Source organism: Geotrypetes seraphini, chromosome 4 (assembly GCF_902459505.1).
Source record: "Geotrypetes seraphini chromosome 4, aGeoSer1.1, whole genome shotgun sequence".
Lineage (NCBI taxonomy): Eukaryota > Metazoa > Chordata > Amphibia > Gymnophiona > Dermophiidae > Geotrypetes > Geotrypetes seraphini.
In genome coordinates, this window is record NC_047087.1 from 178,479,101 (window position 1) to 178,501,908 (window position 22,808).

The following is a 22,808-nucleotide window of genomic DNA, read 5'->3' on the forward strand; positions in this document are numbered from 1 at the left end:
AAAATGTTAAAAAATTTAACTCTGTGCCTATATTGACTATATATAAAGTAATTCACTTGAGCGCCACCACCGCCATCGGGAACAGGCCGTCGCCAAGTTCTCCCTGCTTCTCTTCCCCGCGGGGCCGACCAACTCTCGCCACCCGTCGTCAATTCTAACGTCGGAGAGGACGTTCTAGGCCAGCCAGGCAGCGATTGGCTGGCCCAGAACGTCCTCTCCGACGTCAGAATTGACGCGAGTGGAGAGAGTTGGCCGGCCCCACAGGGAAAAGCAGGGAGAACTTGGTGCCGGCCTGTTCCCGATGGCGGCGGTGGCACTCAAGTGGCTAAAGAGCCGCAGTTTGCCGGCCTAGGGACAACACTGGAGGGTGGCCAGCTGTGCACCCCCTTGGGACGTAAACCCGGGGTGGGGCAGACCGCCCCCCCCCCACCCTGGTATGCCACTCTCTGTACCTCACTCCCTCCGTATGACCAAAAATTCTCCTTTCTTCTATTCCCCGTGTACACAACCATCTCTTTCCCTCCCTTCCTCTCTCCAAAGTCCATGCCTTCTGTGTCCAAACACTCATTCCCTCCCCCACCTCAACATCTCTTTCCCTCCCTTCCTCTCTCCCAAGTCCATTTCTTCTGTGTCCAAAAACGCATTCCCTCCCCCACCTCAGCATCTCTTTCCCTCCCTTCCTCTCTCCCAAGTCCATTTCTTCTGTGTCCAAAAACCCATTCCCTCCCCCACCTCAGCATCTCTTTCCCTCCCTTCCTCTCTCCCAAGTTCATGCCTTGTGTCCAAAACGCACTCCCTCCCCCCTTTTGTGTTCCGTGTTTGCCTCCCAGCCCATCTTTGCAACTTTCTCAGCAAAACGAAGCTCAAGCCGCGAGGCTTGTCTTCTGCTTCCTGCCTGCCCTGCCGCGCACAAATAGCCGAACGGAAGTATTCTCCGACATCAGCGCTGACGTCGGAGGGCAGGCTTTGCTTAAGCCCTCCCTCCGACGTCAGCGCTGACATCGGGGAACGCTTGCGATCGGCTATATGTTAGCTGCAGGGCAGGCAGGAACAGAAGACGAGCCTCGCGGCTCGAGATGTATTGAACTCCGCGGGTCCCCCGTCCAGCTCTCTCCTGTCCACGTGGGGCGGATCGCCCCTCTCCCTAGACTGTGACCTAGGACCCTGGGGGAGCTCGGGGCCCCTGAATGCAGGACTGGTGGTACTGCCCTGATGGCGGCCCTGACCGTACGGCACACCAGGCAACATCTCGCGGCACACTAGTGTGCCGCGGAACAGCGGTTGAAAAACACTGACCTAGGGCATCAGCTACCCTTTGGGCTGGCCCTGATCCATGACATCTGCTGTTTGTGCATTTTTAAGACCTATTTTACACAGTCAAAAGGGTATTTTACAAATGGCTTTGCTGAATATTGAATATTCTGAAAAATGCATATAAAATATGTCAAAGTGACAAAAGATAGTGTGCAAGCCAAAGTCTTTAAATTATCTTTAGCACTGGTTGAATTAATTTCTATGCACATGGAAACTGATTAGTATCAGTTGAAATTAGACATTAAGGATTTTGGCATGCACACTAGCTTTGACATATTTTTTAACTCCACTGGTTGGTTCTCTGTGGAGGTTGTTTTTTTTTTCTTTTTTGTGTGGTTCATGTATTGTCTGCATATGAAGTGGGAACAATCATTTTACAGATAACAGACATACATAACATATGTGGCTTGAACACAGTAGCTTTCCTGTGTAAGTGGTATTGCTTTCACTGTATTCCATTTTACAAACATATATCTATAAGTGTCCTTAATTATATAAGGAGGCCATAATTTTTATTCCTTTCATTCTGGTAGTAGAAAGAAACAACAGGAGGATTAAAGAGAATTACTCCCCTTAATTGCTCCTCTAAAGCCTTGGATGACAAGCACTTTTTAAAAATCCGTGCTTACCTCCGAACTGGTGCAAACCCAAGGAGACTTGTCTCCCATATAAATGTATTCCCACTGTAGACTTCTGACCCGCCCAAAACAACCCCCCACCATAATCCCTTCAAATCGCTGTATGGCAAGATTCCCAAACCTGTCCTAGGGGAACCCTAGCTAGTCAGGTTTTCTGGATATTCACTATAAATATGCATGAGATAGATTTGCATACCAAGGAGGCACTATATATAAATCTCTCACATAAATATTCATTGAGGATATCCTGAAAATTTGATAGACTGGGGTTGACCCAGGACAGGTTTGGTACCGTATATACTCAAATATAAGCTGAGATTTTTGGGCCAAAAAAATGGCCCCAAATGGGGGTCTTGGCTTATTTTCGGGCCTACCCACCCATCTCCCGGACCTATTGCAGGCTTCCACAGGGCCTTTCGCAAGACCTGGTGGTCCAGCGGTGGGCTGAAACATGAGAAATTCCCCCGTCTCCTGTCCCAGTCGAATCTAAAATCCGCCTTCCCGCGTACCTCCCCCCCCCCCCCCCTCAGCGGCCTCGTGGTGGATGGACAGGAGGAATCCTTTCGGCCTCCTGTGCTTGCTGAAATTGACAACCACACCTCCCCTCCCACCTCCCCCATGTAGCCAGCCGGTGCATGGAACAGAAGCGATCTTCCTGCCCTCCTGCTCCGTTCGAGGCCACTGGCTGATTGTCTGCTGCGAGTTCTCGACTCACCTCAAGCATGTGCATTGTGGTAGTGTGCATGCACTTATACTGAGGCAGATTATGGAAAATGTCAGACAAAACAAAGTTCCTGAGGTAAACCACCATTTACTTTGAAACATAGTCTATTTAAAACATTACAGAAGTATGAACTAAAGCATTTTAGACTTAAAAAAGGAGTTGGAGTCACCACACAAGTGAGGGGGAGTGGGGCAGGCTGCCCCAGGTATGACTTCCTAAGGGCACAGCACCCCTCCTCTCTGCTCCTCCTGCTCATCTCCTTGCCGTGTGCCCCTTGCCTTCCCCATTCCTTTTTTACTTCCTTGGCATGAAGTTGCTGTCTGCATCGCCATCGGCACTCTCTCTGACGTCACTTCTAATCTAATCTAATCTTCCATTTGTGTGTTGCGCATACCTATTCAGGCTCTACGCGAATTACAGAGGGGGTTAGTAGTGGATCTGGGGGGGGGGGGGGGACTTAAAAGGAGAGCCTTAAGAAAGAGGTAGGGGAAGAAGGGAGCAAGAAAAACTCAGTTATCGGAAGGAGTATCCGCTTCGTCCAGGCTAAGAAGAGTTAGGTTCTTTTCTGAAAGAGATGTTTGCTCAGCTGTCAAATAGGAAGGTTTTCAACTTCTTCCAGAATAATGTGTGGTTGGTTTCTTTTCTGATCTCTTCTGGTAGATCATTCCAAACTTTTACTCCCATGAAGGTAAACATGGAGTGAAACATTCGCCTGTAGAGATTTTTTGTAGAAGGCAGGTTTAGTTGTATTCTATTTATGATTCTCCTAGAGGTGGACCAGGCCATTGAGAATAGTTGGGTGAGGGGGGTGGCTGAGGTGAGGGGGGTGGCTGAGGTTCCATGGATTATGTGGTGTAAGATGCAGGATATTTTGAAGAATATCCGCGATGAGATGGGTAGCCAGTGCAATTGTTTGAAGAAGGCTGAGATCGAATCGTATTTCTTTAAGTTGAAGATGAGTCTAACAGTAGGTTCTGGATGAGCTGCAGTTTGTGAACTAGAGTGTTATTGATTCCCATGTAGGCGGAGTTGCAGTAGTCTAGTTGAGGCATTACCATCAACTGGACGATCAGAGCGAAATGGTGTTGGTGGAAGTATGGTTTGATGAGTTGGTGGAAGTGTGGTTTGATGGCGCATGGTGAAGATGGTCTTTTTCCGGAGGCTGGAAATTTGTGGTTCCATTGTGAGTGTGTCATCTAGGATGCAGCCAAGTACTTGAGGATTTTTCTACAACCAGGGTGGTACCGGATTGGAGGTTTATGCTTGTCGTGGCTGGCATTTAGTTTAAGTTTGTTTGTGGTTGCCCAAGTGTTGATTCTTGCTATGTTGTTTGAGGTTTTGTCTTTTATGTTTGGCTGGTTGTTAGTTATAGGGATGAGAAGAAGAATGTCATTTGCGTAGGATAGTAGGGTTTCATCTTCCAGCTTAATGTTTCCAAGTGAGCTCATGAAAAGGTTAAATAGGATGGGGAATAGCGGGGAGCCCTATGGAACTCCACAGAATGCCTTCCAGGGGTTGGAGAACTTCCCATCCTTTTTAACTGTATATTCTCTATTTTGTAGAAAGTCTACAAACCAATTCATCACTGTCCCTGTTATTCCAATTTCAGATAGTTTGGTTAGGAGCAGAGGGTGGTCCACTGAATCGAAGGCGGTGGAAATATCAAACTGGAATAGTATCGCTTGATGACCAATACTTAGCAGTTGCTTGATTTTGGTAATTAGGGTGATGATACGAAGTTCCTGAATTCATATTGGGATGAGTGAAGGCAGGAATGTTGCACGATGTGTGAGGCTAGTTGTTTGCTTACGTGAGCTTCAAGGATTTTTATTATGGGCCTGTAGTTTGAGGTTATGGAAAGGTCTGCTGTAGAAGTTTTCGGTATGGGTTTGAGAGCGATTTTTCCCACAGGCAGATGAATTAGCTGATTTATTTTGCTCAAAAATTTCAGTCTTACAATCAGGGCTGGAAAATTTGCAAATCAGTGAAGTTGAACTATTGAGGACTGATTCAGAAGAAAAAAGTATATGTTTAGGAAAATCAAGTTGGTCAGTTTTCCAATTACCATCTTTAACCAAACTGAAAAAAATTATTTAGTACAATGCATGTCACTTTTTGTGACTTAGATCCAGTGCCTTCAAAATAGCTCTCAAGTTCTAGACATGGTCTAATGCTTTAATTATGATACAGAAGAGTCTAAATAGTGGAGAGGTACCTGCATGTTGGAAAAAGACAATTATTAAACCGATTTTGAAGAAGAAAGATTTAGATATATTGAATCCAGATAGTTATAGACCAGTTTCTAATCTTTGATTTTTAGCAAAATTAAAAGAGAGGATAGTTCTGGAACAGCTGGTGTCTTACATCGAATCAACAAATGTACTTAACCCAAGGCAAGCGGGGTTTCGATCAATGCATAGTACTGAGACAGTGTTAGCAGGCTTTCTTAGTGAGGTTCATTCAATCTTGGATGGGGGAATTTTGCAATGGTAGTTTCATTAGATCTGAGTTCAAAATTAGGGTTACCAGATGTCTGGATTTTCCCGGACATGTCCTTCTTTTGAGGACATGTCCAGGGGTCTGGATGGCTTTTCAAAACCCAGCGTGAAGGGAAGGGGGTACCTAGAGGACAAAGGGACTGAGGGGTACAGATAGGAGTAGAGGTAAGGTTATAGGGACAGGATTAGAGGTAAATTACAAAATTAATCAGAGACCACTGTTCAGGCAGTGGGCCTGATGGGTCGCTGCGGGAGCGGACCGCTGGGCAGGATGGACCTCTGGTCTGCCCCAGCGGAGGCAACTTCTTATGTTCTTATGTTGTCTTGGGGTATGGAAGCACTAGGTGCAAGAATGAGAAGTTAAATAAAACATGAGCAGGACAATTCACAAAATATTCTGAAATCAAGGCTGCTACAGAGAGGATAAGCATTGTTCAGCAAAGAGTTTTGAAAAGGTCCTTGCTTCTCACCTTGCAAACCAACACTAGACAACTTGTTTCTTCTTTCCTCCCCTACTTGGAACTGGCAAGGTGCCTTCCAGCAGTCACTACAAGGCTGGATGTCATGAATTAAACCTAATAAGTTGTACAAAACCCAAGGAAGAGTTAAGGAGCAGGATGAATATGATGTTCTTACAAACATAATTAAGTAAGGGGGAGAAGGGTTTTGCTAAATGTTCAGGTTCTGTACATTATTTTAAGTAGAAGTTACTGGCCTGAAAGCTGCCAAAGTTAAATCACATGGATATCCACAGTCATTGGCGAATATGCTGAACCACAAGGCTTGCTTGTGCTATTTGCCCCACAGAGATAATCTTGTGTTTAACGACCCTAGCCATGGTACAGAGAAGACATTCAGTGCTGCAGTGCTCACGAGTACTGAGCTACATGAACACAACAGACCTTTAAAGACACAGAAGTATGTAATTTTATATTGAATCTAGAGGAAGTGGACACAGAAGAGCTCTCATACTGTTGCTGCAAGTGCTAAGGGCTCAAGTATGGATTCCGGGCACCAATGATGCCGCTGCAGTCACTTAAAGTATGGCTGGTCTGTGGGCACAGTAGAGCTTCAGTGGTGCAATCCTTACAGAGGATGTTCATGCATATGAGAAACAGCTTTGGGAGTTATAAAACAAGGAACAGCTGTAAACTGAATGAAGCTATACAGATCCACACTGCAAGCTAAGCAAATTACAAATTAAAGAAGCATTCTTAGTACTCAAAATGAAATCATTCAAAGACAGATGAACCTGCTCACAAAACTAGCTCTCAGAATTGTGCAGAAAAGAAGAAAGAAGAGGGATAAATTATTATTCATTAGATCAAACTTTCACTCTTTCTACATGAGGGTTGGCACAGTAGGGAGGGAGGACTTGCTTAGCTCTTTCCTTGCTTTGGGCCATTGGGCCTTGCAGCTTCTACAGAAAGTAAAAGTCATTGTATCCAAGTCTTTAGACTCCCTTAAGCATTTCCTAAAATTAGAACAAACAACAAACCCTCCTCTGTTTGGTTTCAGTGAAGGTAGGCAGGGCCTGAGGAATGACTCTTACATAAAATACCCAAAAAATTTAACAAAACACTGGGCAACAAAAGCAGAAAAATATAAAACCAACAAAATTTTAAAAAAGAACAAATAATTGTCAAAAAAAAAAAAAAAAGGCCCGGGGAGGGAAGAGGAGGGGGCTTCTGTCCAGGTACAGTGTGTCTCTTGGTGGCTATTCATTGCAGCCATCACCATTTTCATTCCTGGATGGAAAACTTCAGTTCCTCCACCTTTGCTAGGAAAGGCACCACAGGTTTCCTGTCAGGCAGGCTGCCAGAGTCCTCCATTCCCTGCATTGAGACCCTCTATGTATCCCTTAGGTTAGGCATAGAGGGTGAAGGGAACAGCCCTAAAGTAGGGGACTCTTTCTGTTTCAGAAACACATACATATTTAGAAGAGGCAAAACCCAGGGGAGTCCACAAGCTGGCTCAATTCAACAAAACAGAAGTGCAAATCTTGCTATAAATACTACAGTAAAATAACAAGGGGGAAAGTTCAGTGAATCTGTTTCACTACACTCTTGTGTTAGCACCATGGAATGGGGACAGTAGGGAAAAGTCAGACCCAATCCTGCAAGGAGCGTTTGCAGTACACCAACATCCGTGGCGTCCCCTTTCGCTGTAGCTGGATGAGGGCGTAGACAAGTCCCAGAATGCACAGCAGTAAGATTAGAGGCATCACCACCATGATGATGCTCATTGCCCGGGTGTACTCATCAATCTGAACCACAATATCGACATCATTGCTTCCCCGCCCACTGTCATCTTTGTGGTCTGTTCTTGCATCCGTCTCATTCTTCCTTGTGTTCCCTTCATCTGGATTGAAAGGCATGCGGTCCAGGTCAGGCCACTTGCGACCAATGTCTGGGTGCACGGTCACTTCCTCATGACAGCCCATGAAGTCACGCAAGATGGACTTGGGATAGCCAGGCTCAGTCTTTAGGCGCTGGTTATCAAATTTCCAGTACTTTACACCTTTGTAGAAGTAAGTGTATGCTGCAGGGGGACAACAAAGGAAATCAGATATGCACATTGATAGAACACTAGAAAAAGAAGTGAGAAATGGAGTTATGCTGCAGATGGAAAGATTAGGTTCTTACCTCGATAATCTTTCCAGTATAAAGAGTGTAGAGTCCTAACTAAGTGGGTAGTCAAGACTCTTAACTGCGAGTTTTGCATAAGGCATCAATCACCTTTTTCATCAGTGGGATATACTGTAGCTCCTCCTCCTCTATCCCCAGTGGGCTATGCTGTAGCTCCTCACTTTGTACCAAAGCAATCAAACAGCACTGGAAAGGGGTGTGGGGAATCTCCCCGAAAATGAACTCTGTTCTGCTCAGCAAGGAACATGAATAAAGAAAGCAACATCAATTGTTATCGTAACATAAAGTAAGGTGGAATGAACAAGCCACCTACCTGAATGCAACCTGCACTAACACATGCAGTTCTTAAAATCTTTAGCCTCTTGACAAGAAAGAAGCTTCATTACTGTGCAAACCTGCTTGACAGAAAAATGCAAACATCTGTTAATACACACATGCCTGAGACAGACAGCTGGCTAAATTTAATACATATCTGAGACATACAAATAGGTGAAAGTGAAAACTGACAGGGTGGGCATCAGGACTCCTATACTTTTAAACTGGAAAGAAGATTATCGAGTTAAGAACCTAATCTTTCCTTCCAGTGCAAAGGGTATAGGAGTTCTGACTAGTGGGATGTACTAAAGCAGTCCCTGGAGTCTAGGGTGGGGTAGATGAGCCTGCTGCCAGCAATGAGGACCAAAAGGTAGTGGTTCAGCGAGCCACCCCATCAACACTGTAAAAAACTTTGTGAAGTCATGAAGGGTGGACCATGTCGCCGCCCTAACAATCTCCTCAGACGGGACAGCCCATGACTCTGGCCATGAAGCAGCCACACTCCTAGTGGAGTGCGCTTTCAATGCAATTGGGGATTGTTTCCCACATCCAACATATGCTGAAGAAATAGCCATGTGAATCCATCTTGAAATGAAAGCCTTGGAAGCCAGCCTCCCCCCATGGCTAGGATTCGTCAAAAAAAAAAAAAAAGATGATCTGAAAAACAAAACTCATTCATCCCTTCGAGATACTGGAGAAGAACTCTCCTGACATCCAACAACTTTTAAGATCTTGTCATCCTTCTTGGAGCCCGTAGAATTGAACACAGGCAGACAGACTTCCTGAATAACATGGAAGACTGAGACTACTTTCAGCAGAAAGGAAGGTACCTTGCACAGCAAGATCCTGGCCTCAGTAAATTTGAGGAAGGACTCTCTACAAAACAAAGGCTGCAGCTCAGAACCTTTCTCGCTGAGGCAATAGTGACTAAAAATACAGTCTTAACCATGAGATCTATGAGCAATGCCCCCTGTAAGGACTCATACAGGGCATTACTGAGGGCATGCAGCACAACATTAAGATTCCAAATAGGAAAAGGCTGACACACAAGTGGATGCAGTCACAATATTCCTTTCAAAAATTTGGTCACATCTGGATGAAAAACCAACGGAACTTTATCCACTTGGGCTCTAAAGCATGAACGACCAGCTACCTGTACTTTGAGAGAACTGACCACCAGGCCTTTCTCACGTCCGTCTTGGAGGAATGCTGGGACTACTGACAGCAGGACCTTGAAAGGCTCCACCGTCATCTTGAAAGGCTCCACCGTCATCTTAGCACACCAGCAGTGAAATATCTTCCAAGCCTTAGCATAGGCTGTGGCAGTTATCAGTTTTTTAGACCTCAAGAGCATAGCAATGTCCACCTCCAAACAGCCATTTCGCACCGTAAGCCCTAAGTGTTCCAGATACTCCAGGACGTTTTGGGCCCTGTGAGAGAAGAATCAGATGACAAGGTAGTTTGAGGCTCTTGTCCCTCTTCAGATGCACTAGCTCCTCGTACCATGACTAACGCGGCCAATCTGGAGCAACCAGGATTACAAATCCTAGGTGAGCTGCTATTCTTCAAATGACCTGGCCTATTATAGGCCAAGGAGGGAAGATGTACAATCACCCTGTTTCTAGCTATTGCTGTACTAGAGCATCCATTCCTACACTTCCGGGCTCATATCTTTGGCTGAAGAACAAAAAGGCTTTCTTGTTGTCTATCATTGTCATCAGCTTGAACAATGGGCATCCCCATCAATTCACAATGCTGTTGAATGCCTTCCAGGATAGTGATCACTCAAGTTTCAATTTATTTGATATACCGCAGTTATACCGCAATTTATACCACAGTTAGAAACATAGAAATATGATGGCAGATAAAGGCCAAATGGCTCATCTAGTCTGCCCATCCACAGTAACCATTATCTCTTTCTCTCTCCGAGAGATCCCACATCCCAGGCCCTCTTGAATTCAGACACAGTTTCTGTTTTCACCACCTCTTCCGGGAAACTGTTCCACGCATCTACCACCCTTTCCATAAAAAAGTATTTCCTCAGATTACTCTGGAGCCTATAACCTCTTTAACTTCATCCTATGCCCTCTCATTGCAGTTTCCTTTCAAATGAAAGAGCTCAACTCATGCACATTAATATTACGTAGGTATTTAAATGACTCTCAAGATCAAAAACGTAGTGACAATTAAACCAAAAAAATTGCAATAAATGTCACTCACAAGCAGTGGGCTACCTCTCTAAGATCCAACATTGAAATTCAAAACAGGTGGAGAAAAAGCCTCAGAAACGTTTTAGCATGCAGCAATCATTGATGATTCACAGCTAGCATTCTTTTTCTTATCATAGGCGAAAAACACACCCACAGCACAATGTAAAAAGATCTAAAGGGGGGAACCCCCACTACTGTGCACAGTAATACTTTTTAATTCTTTTTCATATATTTAAATTCATTTTTATAATACGTTTAAAAAAAAAACTTTTTATGTATAAATATATGAATTATACAAGTTCAAAATACAAATCGCTGAAAAAGGAAGCAAAATACTTAGCTCTGGCGCCAGAGGATGTAACTGGAAAGGATCCACCGGTACTAAACTTCTTTTTTCAACTGTAGTTTTAAACCTCTCATAGAACACAGCCAAATCCACGACAGAGCCAAAACCTCCAACAAGCACTCGTTTCATCAATACATTTGGTTTCTTCAGGGATTCTCCAAAAAGCTTCCAACAGCCACAAAATTCTCCTTAAGAGATTCTCCAAACAGCTTCCAACAGCCAGAAGTTTTCATACCAGCTTCAAACGTGATTTAAATGACTATCATATCTCCCCTCTCCCGCCTTTCCTCCAAAGTATACAGATTGAGATCTTTAAATCTGTCCCCATACGCCTTATCACGAAGACCACATACCATTTTAGTAGCCTTCCTCCGGACCGACTCCATCCCTTTTATATCTTTTTGAAGGTACGGCTTCCAGAATTGTACACAATGAGGTCTCACAGAGGCATCAATACCTCCTTTTTCCTACTGGCCATACCTCTCCCGATGCAACCTAGCATCCTTCTAGCTTTCGCTGTCACCTTTTCAACCTGTTTGGCTACCTTAAGATCATCACATACAATCACACCCAAGTACCGCTCTTCCGTCATGCACATAAGTTCTTCACCCCCTAAACTGTACCGTTCCCTTGGGTTTTTGCAGCCCAAATGCATGACCTTGCATTTCTTAGCATTAAGTTTTAGCTGCCAAATTTCAGACCATTCTTCAAGCTTTGCCAGGTCTTTTTCATGTTATTAACACCATCCAGCGTGTCTACTCTATTGCAGATTTTGGTATCATCTGCAAAGAGGCAAATCTTACATGACAACCTTTCAGCAATATCGTTTATAAAAATGTTAAAAAGAACAGGCCCAAGAACAGAACCTTGAGGCACACCACTGGTTAACATCCCTTTCCTCAGAGTGATCTCCATCGATCACTACCCTCTGTCGCCTTCCACTCAACCAGTTCTTGACCCATCCTAAGTGCACTCAGTTTATTTATTAGATGTCTGTGTGGAACACTGTCAAAGGCTTTGCTAAAATCTAAATACACATCTAGAAAACCTCCTCTATCCAATTCTCTGGTCACCCAGTCAAAGAAATTGATCCGATTTGTCTGACAAGACCTATCTTAGTGAATCCATGTTGCCTCCAGTCCTATAATCCACAGGATTCCAGAAACTTGACCATTCTCTGTTTTAAAAGCATTTCCATTAATTTGCTTACCACAGAAGTCAAACTTTCTGGCCTGTAATTTCCTACTTCTTCCTTACTTCCACTTTTGTGGATCCACCCTTCTCCAGTCCTCCTGTACCATTCCCGACTCTAGAGACTCATTGAAAAGGTCAGTAAGCAGAGCTACCAGAACTTCCCTAAGTTTCTTCAGCCGGATGTACACCATCCGGCCCCATCGCTTTGCCTACCTTTATTTTAGCTAGCTCCTCATGAACACAACCCACTGAAAATCGATCAGGGTCTATTACTCCTCCATCCCTATTCACGTTTGTCTTTTGCAATCCCGCTCCTGGCGCTTCAGCCATGAACACAAAACAGAAATATTTGTTAAGCAATTCGGCCTTTACTTTATCAGCTTCTACATATTCCTCCCCTTCACCTTTGAGTCTCACAATACCACTTATGCACTTCTTCCTATCATTAACATATCTAAAAAATGTCTTGTCTCCCGTTTTACTGTGTCAGCTATTTTTTCTTCTATTTGCATCTTTGCTTTCCTGACTACACGACCAGTCTCTCTTAACTTTTTCAGATATTTTTGCCTGTCTTCTTCTTTCTGCAATCTTTTGTAGTTTATGAAAGCTAACCTCTTATTCCTTACCTTCTCAACTACTACTTTTGAGAACCAAAGCGGCCCCTTTTTTCTTCTTACTTTTACTTACTTGCCTCACAAAAAGGTTGTTGCCCTTATAATTGCTCCTTTCAGTTTTGTCCACTGCATTTCCACTCCTTCCAGACTTTCCCACCCAGACAATTCTTTGATGTAAACCCCCATCTGAACAAAGTTAATTTTTTTTTAAGTCTAGAGCCTTTGCTTTTGAATGATTCCTCTCTATACCCATCTTAATATTAAACCGTACCATGCAGTGATCACTGGATGCCAGATGATCACCCACTGTAACATCAGAAACACTTTCCCTGTTTGTAAACACTAAATCCAGTATGACCCCATCCCGCATGGGTTCCATTACCAACTGCTGGTACAGTAGTTCTCTTTGTAGAAAATCCAGGATCTCCCTACTTCTAGAAGACCCCGCAATAGGGATACCCCAATCTAGATCCGGCATGTTAAAATCACCTATTAGCAAGATGTTCCCCTTTTTTAGATATATTCTGAATGTCTACTATTAAATTTCTATCTGCTTCTTCCATCTGTGAAGAAGGCCTGTATTTCACACCAATGTAAATATATTCACCATTCCCTCTTTCCAAATTGATCCTCTTCCTTGCTCTGCAGATCCTGCAATTGAATGGCTTTAATATGATCTTTAATAATCACAAAAAACACTTTCACCAAAAGGATGTAATGAAGGTATATTAAGGTGTTCCGATCCTTAAGGAGAAAGTTAAGTTATTATTACTTTTCTCTGCATCACTCAATCTTGAAAGCAATTTTTTGATACATTTGACACATTGCTATGACCTTTACAGTAGGAGGTTTTATGCCAGTGAAGTGATCGCCTGAACACCGTTATTCCACCATTGTGGAGGTGGGTGGGCCCCTGTCTGAGGCTTTTTCCTCCATCAAGACTGGTCTTTGCTTGTGTCTTTTGTTTAATATACCTTCATTACATCCTTTTGGTGAAAGTGTTTTTTGTGATTATTATTGATATTCACCATATCCGAGTTTTTGTACTATAATTTTAATATGATCTTTAACATATAACGTTATTCCCCCTCCTTTTCGTCCTTCCCTGTCTTTCGTGAACAGATTATAGCTCGGTATAACTATCTCCCAGTTATGGTTCTCCCGGAACCATGTCTCTGTGATCACCACTATATCCAACTCCTCTTCTTCCATCACAGCTTCTAGATCCAGAATCTTGTTTCCCATGCTTCGAGCATTAGTATATACTGCTTTCCAAACATTGCTCCCTTTTCCCATCCATGTAGAAGTATTCACTGATTTACTTACCTGAGGGCTTATACTCTCCCGGGATCTTTGATCACCCTGCCCCATCACTTCTAGTTTAAAGCCCTCTTCAGTAGATTAGCCAGCTTGCCGGCAAAGACACTTCTTTCCTTCTTTGATAAATGCACACCATCCCTGCTCAGCAGCCCTTGGAAAATCATCCCATGATCCAGGAAGCCAAAACGCTCTCGACGACACCATCCACGTAGCTACGCATTTATCTCCAGGATGCAAGCTTCTCTGCCCTGGCCTTTACCCTCAACAGGGAGGATGGACGAGAATATCACCTGCGCATCTGACTACTTCACCTTCTCTCCTAGAGCCACAAAGTCACTTTTGACACGTTCGTAGGGGTACCTGGCAGTATCATTAGTGTCAATGTGGATGAGTCATCAGGCTTGATGAGTCTAGGCAAGCTCTCTGTAACATTTTGGATTTTGGCACCAGGTAGACAGCATACCTCTCGTGACATCATGTCTGGTCTTCAGATAGACGCTTCAGTACCCCTTAGAAGGGAATTGCCAACTACCACTACCTTATGCCTCCTAATGGTCACGGATCCAGTAATTTTTGGAATTTCAAGCTTTGATCCTTCCTCTCCTTGGGATGCTCTCATCTCCTCTACTTCTAGGACAGCATATTGTTTCTTCAGCGGGGGGAGGGGGGGTCACAGTACCAATTTGCAGTGTTCCATAATCTGAGTCAAGCTGCCTTCACTCAGTACAGCCTCTTCTTCCCCACTGCTGGAAATCTTTGACGCCTCATGAACTATTTCATTGATGTACCTTTCATTTTTGCAGATGCTTCTTAAGTCTTGCCACCTCTTTTACTTCTTTCATGAGAGATTCAAGCTGAAGACAGTTTGTACATAGAACCACTCCCTCTGCCTGGGTAACATTTTCTGTCTGCACAGAGACAGAAGTTGTAACCTGAGCAGCAGCTTTGGTGATACGCAATTTATTTGATATACCAGTTAGTCTAAGCGGTGATCCAGGGTCCAGGGATTGCTGGCTCAAATAGTCAGCCTGAACCTTGTCCGCTCCCGTTACATTCAGTTGATAGCACTTGTAGCTGGACTTCTGCCAACCAAAACAATAAGTGGGCTTCTAGTCTCAAGGGCGTACTCTTAGTGCCTCCCTGCCTGTTGACATAGGCCACTGCTGTGGCAATGTCCGAACCCCCCCCCCCAACCACTTTGCCTTCCAGCATCTGGAGCACTAGACGAATGGCTCGTAGCTCCAGTTGGTTGATAGACCATTTACTTAAAAAAGGGGACCATCGCCCCTGAACTGGATGGCCCTCACAATGACTTCCCCAGCTATAATAAAGGCTTGCATCTGTCGTCAGGATCACCCAAAAGGCTATGCTGAGTGACATGCCCTTTGAAAGCGACTTTGGACAGAGCCTCCAATGCAGACTGTGATGCACCTACACTGTCCAGACCAAAGGCATCTGGAGAGAATCCACTTGAAGAGATCAGTGGGACAAGAGCACCTGCAGATAATGCCATGTAGTGGGAACTGGTATCTCTAGAAGCTCCAAGATCTGGTGGATTAGTTTCAGTCTGCGTGGCTCTGGAAGAAAGATTCCCAAGCACTCTAGGGACTGAATTGGCTCCAAGGTGGCTTGTTAAGTAATTGATAATCCAACCCAGATTTTGCAGAATCTGGCCAACCTGTATCACTGCTCTCTCATCCTTCAACTTGGATGAAGCTCTGATCAGCCAAACATCCAAATACGGGTGGCACCTGGATCCCTGACTTGTACAAGTGTGCAGCTACAATGACCATCAGTTTGGTGAAGATGCTGTCACCAGACTTAAGGGAAGTGTTGAAAACTGGAAATGATGTTCCAACGCATGGAATCTCAAGAACCTCCTGTGATCTGGAAATATGCAAATATGCAAGTAGGCCCGTTAAACCCAGAGGGGCTAGAAATTCCCCCGGCGCTACTGAGGCAATGACTGAGCTTAAGGACTCAATTTGAAATCAGGGCACCTTGAGCGCTGCATTGATCGACTTCAGATTTAGGATCGGTCCTCAGTCTTCTGAGTCTCTTGTGGGAATGATGAAGCATATAGAGTATCTGCCCAAGCCCGATTCTGCTTCTGATATGGGTTCTATAGTTTGACTATCTAAGAGCCATATTATTGTTGCTGTAGGGCGAAGAAATTTGAACTTGTAACCCTCTCAAATGATATCCAAAACCCAGTGGTCTGAGCAAATATGCGCCCATGCTTCCCAGTAAGCCTTTCTCCTATCTGCAGAGGTACAACCATTGACCTGGCATCATTGCTGCTTCTTAGAGGCTGCTCAAGGGCAGGACTCAGAGGATTAAGGTCTCCTGGTGCCTCCAAATCTCTGTTGTGAGCCCCGATAGGAATTCTGCACAAAGGATCCTCCTGTATACTGGCAAAACTGCCGAAAACCATGAAACTGCTATGACCTGACCCTCTAGGGTCATGCGGTTTAGGGTCTGGAAAGGCCTTTTGGCAACGCTCTGTCACACTGGCCATTAGATCTTCCAAACCCTTGCCAAAGAGTAACTTGCCCTTAAAAGATAGCCTGTTCAAAGTGGCTTTAGAAGCCAAATCTCTTGCCCATTGTCAGGAAACAGAAACCTTGCTCATGATTCTAAATACAGAGTATCTGCTACATAATCCACCCCACCATTAGTAACTAGGGGTAAGTGTTGTCATCTGATGAGTCTGGCATAATCTGGAAGGACAAGCATGCACAACAAAAGATGCTCCTGCTGAAGCTGCTATCAGTCCCAACTCTAAGGCTTTGAACTGTCTTTTGAGGACTGAATCTAGCCTGCGATCCTGTGCATCCTTTAAAACCACTCCACCTTCACTAGGCAGAGTACCAAGGAATCTATCTCTGGCATGACAACCAACTGTTGAAAATCAGATGCCATCAGATGCACTCTTGCCATGGCCTTAGCACATGGTCTGAGACTTAGAGCCGCTCATTACTGAGCATTGAGCAGCAGAGGTTTGCGGTAGTTCTAGCTTTAATTCCTGCAGCATCTCTATAATGATCCTCAACAACATAGTAACATAACATAGTAAATGACAGCAGATAAATACCTGAATGGTCCATCCAGTCTGCCTCATAGGTACATGCATTACAAATCCATGATTAAGTTCAGTTGTCTTTGTTCATTGATACTTCTGGATTATAGACCATAGAAGTCTGCCCAGTAATTTGTTTAGGTTCCAACTACTGGAGTTGCCGTCGAAGCACACTCCAGCCTTTCTAGACCATCCCAAATTCCCATCAAAGCCCTCCCTAGCCCATCCTAATCCGAATAGCCATATACAGGACACAAACCATTCAAGTCTGCCCAGTACAGGCCTTGGCTCTTCCAATTATACCCTTCATTTTCTGATTTGAGATCCTCTGTGTTTGTCCCACACTCTTTTGAATTATGTCACTGTTTTCTTCTCTACCACCTCCCTCGGGAGGGCATTCGAGGATTCCACCACCCTCTTTGTGAGAAAGAATTTCCTAATATTACTCCTAAGTCTACCACCCTGCAACCCAATTTATGTTCTCTAGTTTTACCATTCTCCTTTCTCCAGAAAAGATTTGATTCTATATTAACACCTTTTAAGTATTTAAATGTCTGTATGATTTCACCCCTGTCCCTCCTGTCCTCTAGAGTATACATATTCAGGTCTTCCAGACTCTCCTTGTATGTCTTTTGGCTCAAACCATCTTTGTCGTCTTTTGTTGGACTGCTCCAAGTCTTCTCATATTTTTCACAAGATACAGTCTCCAAAATTGAACACAATACTCCAAGTAGGGGCATCAACACTTCTTTTCTTCTACTGGTTATGCCTTTCTCTATACAGCCTAGCATCCTTCTGGCTACAGCCACTGCCTTGTCACATTGTTTCTGCACCTTCAGATCCTCAGACACTATCACTCCAAGGTCCCTCTCCCCTTCAGTGCATATTAGCCTCTCGCCTCCCAGCATATATGGCTCTTCGGATTTCTACTTCCCAAATGCATAACTCTGCACTTCTTTGCATTGAACATTAGTCGCCAGACCTTAGACCATTCTTCTAACTTTTGCAGATCCCTTTTCATATTTTCCATTCCCTTCAGGGTGTCCTCCTTGTTACAAATCTCAGTATCATTCGCAAAGAGGCAAACCATTTTATTTGGATTTTTTTAGCCCATTCTCTCAAAGGAGCTCAGGATGGGTAACAAATCAGGCACTCCCAGCATTTTCCCTATCTGTCTCAGCAGGCTCATAGACTATCTAATGCACCTGAGGCAGTGGAGTATTAAGTGACTTGCCCAGGGTCACAAGGAACAGCATGGGGTTTGAACCCACAACCTCAAGGTTTTGAGGCTGTAGTTCTAATCATTTTGCCACACTCTCCTCCTTCTAACCCTTCGACAATGTTACTCACAAATATATTGAACAGAATCGGCCCCAACACCGATCCCTGAGTCACTCCAGTACTCGCCCTTCTTTCCTCCAAGCGAATTCCATTACCACCCTCCAACGTCTGTCCGTCAACCAGTTTCTAATCCAGTTCACAACTTTAGGTCCTAAATTCAGTCAGTCAAGTTTATTCAGGAGCCTCCTATGAGGAACCTTGTCAAAGGCTTTGTGAAACTCTAAGTGAATTACATCTAGCGCATGTTCTCTATCCAATTCTCTGGTCGCCCAGTCAAAGAATTCAATCAGATTTGTTTGGCACGATTTACCTTTAGTAAACCCATGTTGCCTCGGATCTTGTAACCCATTAGATTCTAGGAATCACTATCCTTTCCTTCAGCAATGCTTCTATTATTTTTCCAATAGCAGAAGTGAGGCTTACCTGTTGGCTACACTGTTGGGTCCCCTCTCTAGTCCAGGGCCCCCACGGCCTCCTACTAATGGCTTCCACCCGAGATCCAGAATCCCCCAACACTGAGGGTTTGCTTTGAGAGAGTAGAGGTATTGATCCTGAGTGATAATCCTCCCAGTCCTTAGAATTTATGATTAGCGTTTCATCAAAATTTTAATAAACTGGAAACTTGACTAGACCTCTGGTTCTGAAACATGGGCCTTCTGGAGGACACACCTCTCTGCACAACCACTGCTGTATCCAAAGACAATGTAGACCTATCTCTATAATTCAAACAGGCATCAAATAAATCTCACTCACTAAATCTAGTGTAAAGACCTGAACAGGAAAGCCAGATGACCCCTGCAGGGACTCCCTTTGTCTCCTCGTGGATCCAGAAGCATCTGCACAGAATCTCTTCATTGCAGATGCCAAGACGATCATTGTAGGTTCTGGGAAGGACTTATGCTCCAGCAAGCAACCCATTAGGGACCCTATCGCCCTCGAGAGATCAAATAAAGCTAAGCTCATGGCTCCTGCCCCCCCCACCCCAATGCGCCCCTTGGCACATGGATGTTCCTCAGCTGACCATCCAGCGCAAATCTGGTACAAATCAGGGGTATCAAAGCCTGAGGAGTCCACATTAATCAATTTTGAGCAAAATAGAGATACAGTAAAACCTTGGATTGCAAGTAAATTGGTTTGTAAGTGTTTTGCAAGACAAGCAAAACATTTGATTAAATTTTAAATTTGATATACAAGCAATATCTTGCAATACAAGTACTTACAATATACAAATATCACAACTGAGCTGATGGTTCTTCTCCCTCTGACACTGCAAGAGTTTAGCGACTGTTCTAAACGAGCAAAGTCTTACAATACGAGTATATACATGCATCACATCATCACAACTGAGCCGATGGTTCTTCTCTCTCCGACGCTGTGGGAGCGTAACGACTGTTCTAAACGAACAAAGTCTTGCAATACGATTACATACAGTATACATGCTAGAGGTCTGCACGGGAACGGGGATCACGGGAATCCCGTGGGTTCCGCGGGGGTCCTGCGGGAATCCTCCCTAACCCATGGGACTCCTATGGGGACCCCCCTGGCCCACGGGGACCTCCCTCTAGCCAACGGGACTCCCACAGGCTTTGGAAGCAGGGTTCGTCCATATAATATAATGGACATGTCAGCCTTAGTAAAAGAGGGGGTTTATAAGTTAATTACCTGAACAGAAAACAAAAAAAGGGTTCCATCAAAGAGATTCCACAAGGAAAACAGCAGCGCAAACACAAAAGAAACTGTGGAATTGATGATCCTGTCAGAAGTAATTGCTGCTTTTTATGGGGACAGGCGGGGATGGAGGTAATTCCTTATGGGGACGGATAGGATCCTGATGGGGACGGGTGGGGATGGAGAGGATCCTGGTGGGGATGGGCGGGGATGGGTGGGGTTTTTGTCCCCAAGCAACTCTCTAATACACGTGTCACATCATCACAACTGAACCAATGGTTCTTCTCTCTCTGACGCTGCGGGAGTGTAGTGACTGTTCTATATGAGCGATGTCTTGCAATACAGGTACATGTAGTATTTTGTATTAAAGATTTTGGGTTGTGGAACGAATTTTCTGAGTTTGCATTATTTCCTATGGGGAAATTCGCTTTGATATACAAGTGCTTTGGATTACAAGCATGCTTCTGGAACGAATTATGCTCACAAACCAAGGTTTTACTGTATATTGGAGGTAGATAGAGGCTTGCCAAGTTATGTGGTAGCTCTCTGACATTGGTCAGTTCCACCTCTTTTGTCAATCTCTATTGCTAACCTCCTTTATAAATTCCATCGTTAACTGCTTTGCCAAGTTATGTTGTAGCTCACTGACATAGAACTGAAAGACTTTTGCGATAGATAAATAAAAAATTTATGTTATGTTAAATCAAAATCGGGAAATCTACGATAGCTGCAGCAGCAGCAGTTTTAGTGCCAAAAGTGTCCCAGGAGAGCTATATTAAAACTTAAAATTCAGGAAAGGGGTTTTTGGAAGTAGGGGAGCCTACATCTAGTCCCAGCAACCCTCAAAACAAGCAAATTTCAGACCCCCCTCCCAATCTCTCCCATAGGCAATAATAGTCTGTACTCATATGTGCTTGCTGGTGTTAGGACTACTTCAGCTAGGAAGCAGTTGCAGCTAGGAAGCAGTTGCAGCTAGGAAGGAGAAAATTGTAAAATTCAGATGCTTGCTTCTATGGGCTGCCAGTCAGACCCAAAAAGGTGGGCTGAGATCTCAATCCCCCACAGCTCCACACACCTAGACGGGAGCGAAACATAGCCAGCACCCACTCTGGTCTTCTGGACTGACCCAGGGCCCCACAGCCTGTGTTCAAGCTCCAGATAAAATCAGGAGCAAGTCTCGCTACAAAGGGAACAGTCACTGAGCGTTCTCAACTGTTAGTGCAGGCTGGCTAGGCAGGTGCCCTGTACAAGGGGAGATCTGCTAGCTACAGTCTAATTCACCAAGAATCTGTGTCTTCTCACAGTCAGAGCTGTCCCAGGAACACTGGGAACCTCTGCAGCATCAAAAAGCCTTGAGATCCGAATTAACACCCTTTCCCCCTCCAAATCAGAGCAGATCAAAAAGACACCATCTCAACTCTCTTGCAAAAGGAAAAACTGAGGAGCTACAGCAAAGCCCACTGAAGTTGGTGGAGCTGAAAAAGTAGATTGATGCCTTCTGCAAAACTCATGGTTAGAGGGTGACTACCCACTAGTCGGGACTCCTATACACTTTACACTGGAAACAATGTTATAAATGTTTTTCTCTCTTGTATTCCAATAAATGAAGACAATTCCTTTTTAATCGACAACTTTTAAATAAATGCAATTATTGAAAGAGCTGTTGTTCCTTTAAGACCACCAGATCCTGCTGGCACATATTAGAAGCCCACTGGGACAGATAGGGAGAGAGTAGCTAAATGTAAACTGTTTCGAATAGAAGTGGCATTATAAGAAATGTAAATGAATAAATATATAGGTGCCTGCCTGACTGGTGTTTATTGTATAAAGGAAAGTACGTCCCTACTTTCCTTTACAAAACACTAGGAGAACGGAGAACTGGGTAGATATGCTATACGCAATTTGGAGCAAGCACTTAAGCCAGCCATATAGAGCTACTGAAAATGTGCACCTATGTTCCAAAGATACATGCATACATGAGTGCGCAGCCCATGTGTACACCCACCTTCCATTGACATGCTATTGGAGATATATGCATAGAGAATAGCACTTAGGTGGCATATTGGCATTTATGTGCATAGATGTCAGCATGCAAATGTTTACATGCAAATGTGGCAGCAAAATCACCCATGCAATAGAATTATCCTGTTTAAGATCTCCCTGCTTCCCACAGGCTATGAACTTTATATCACGTTCAGCTGGCAGATCCTCACATAGAAAGCAGTCAGGTCAAGAATACAAAGTGCTCCAGCTCAGACCTGTGCTTACAATTACACAGCAAGGCTTACAATGGGCTCTATTGAGCTTATAATGCTGCTTGATGGCTTGATCACAAGACAATGTAATGCTAGCCCCCTTGCCACCAATCTAATTTGCAGACTAGAGACCCGTTCAGGCTTTCCCTCTGCCTGAGTCCTTCTATCTAATATAACTTCCTGTTTCGCAAAACATTAAGTTACATCAGAAGAAAGGACTTTGGCAAAGGGAATGCCTGAGTGCCAAGTGGGCCTGTGTGCACAGCTCGGTGGTAGCAAGGTGAGCCTACATCTCCCTGGCTTCTCTTGACTTTTATATTTTACTGGTTGGCTTGACTCTCCTTCCTGGAGGCATTTCTCCTCCCCTCTTCCCCGTTTCTGCTTTTAATTCAATGCAAAAGTAGCAGTAGCAAATGTGATTCACAGAACTACCTTGCTGCTAGTCCAGGCATCTTCTCTCCATTACAGCCGCCCCAGCGGAAACAGAAAATTTTCTCTGAGGGTGAAGATACCAGATGCGGCAGCAGCAGCAGAACTCTGTGGATCACTAGATTCACTACCTCCACCAGCAACAAATTTTACAACAAAATAATGGTAGATGGGGGAAGGAGCTGGATGGGGGAGGAGATGGATGGGAGAGATAG

General features: G+C 44.3%; 1 protein-coding gene across 1 annotated transcript in view; it reads right to left on the reverse strand.

The window, feature by feature from the left end:
* Positions 1-5,375: 5,375 nt before the first annotated feature.
* The window catches only part of MMP15 (matrix metallopeptidase 15), a 161,378-nt gene continuing 143,945 nt past the window's right edge, over positions 5,376-22,808 (reverse strand). The window contains exon 10 of the mRNA XM_033940918.1: positions 5,376-7,715. Coding sequence (XP_033796809.1) covers positions 7,279-7,715 — 437 coding nt within the window. The 3' untranslated portion in view covers positions 5,376-7,278. The remainder of the gene's footprint in view (positions 7,716-22,808) is intronic.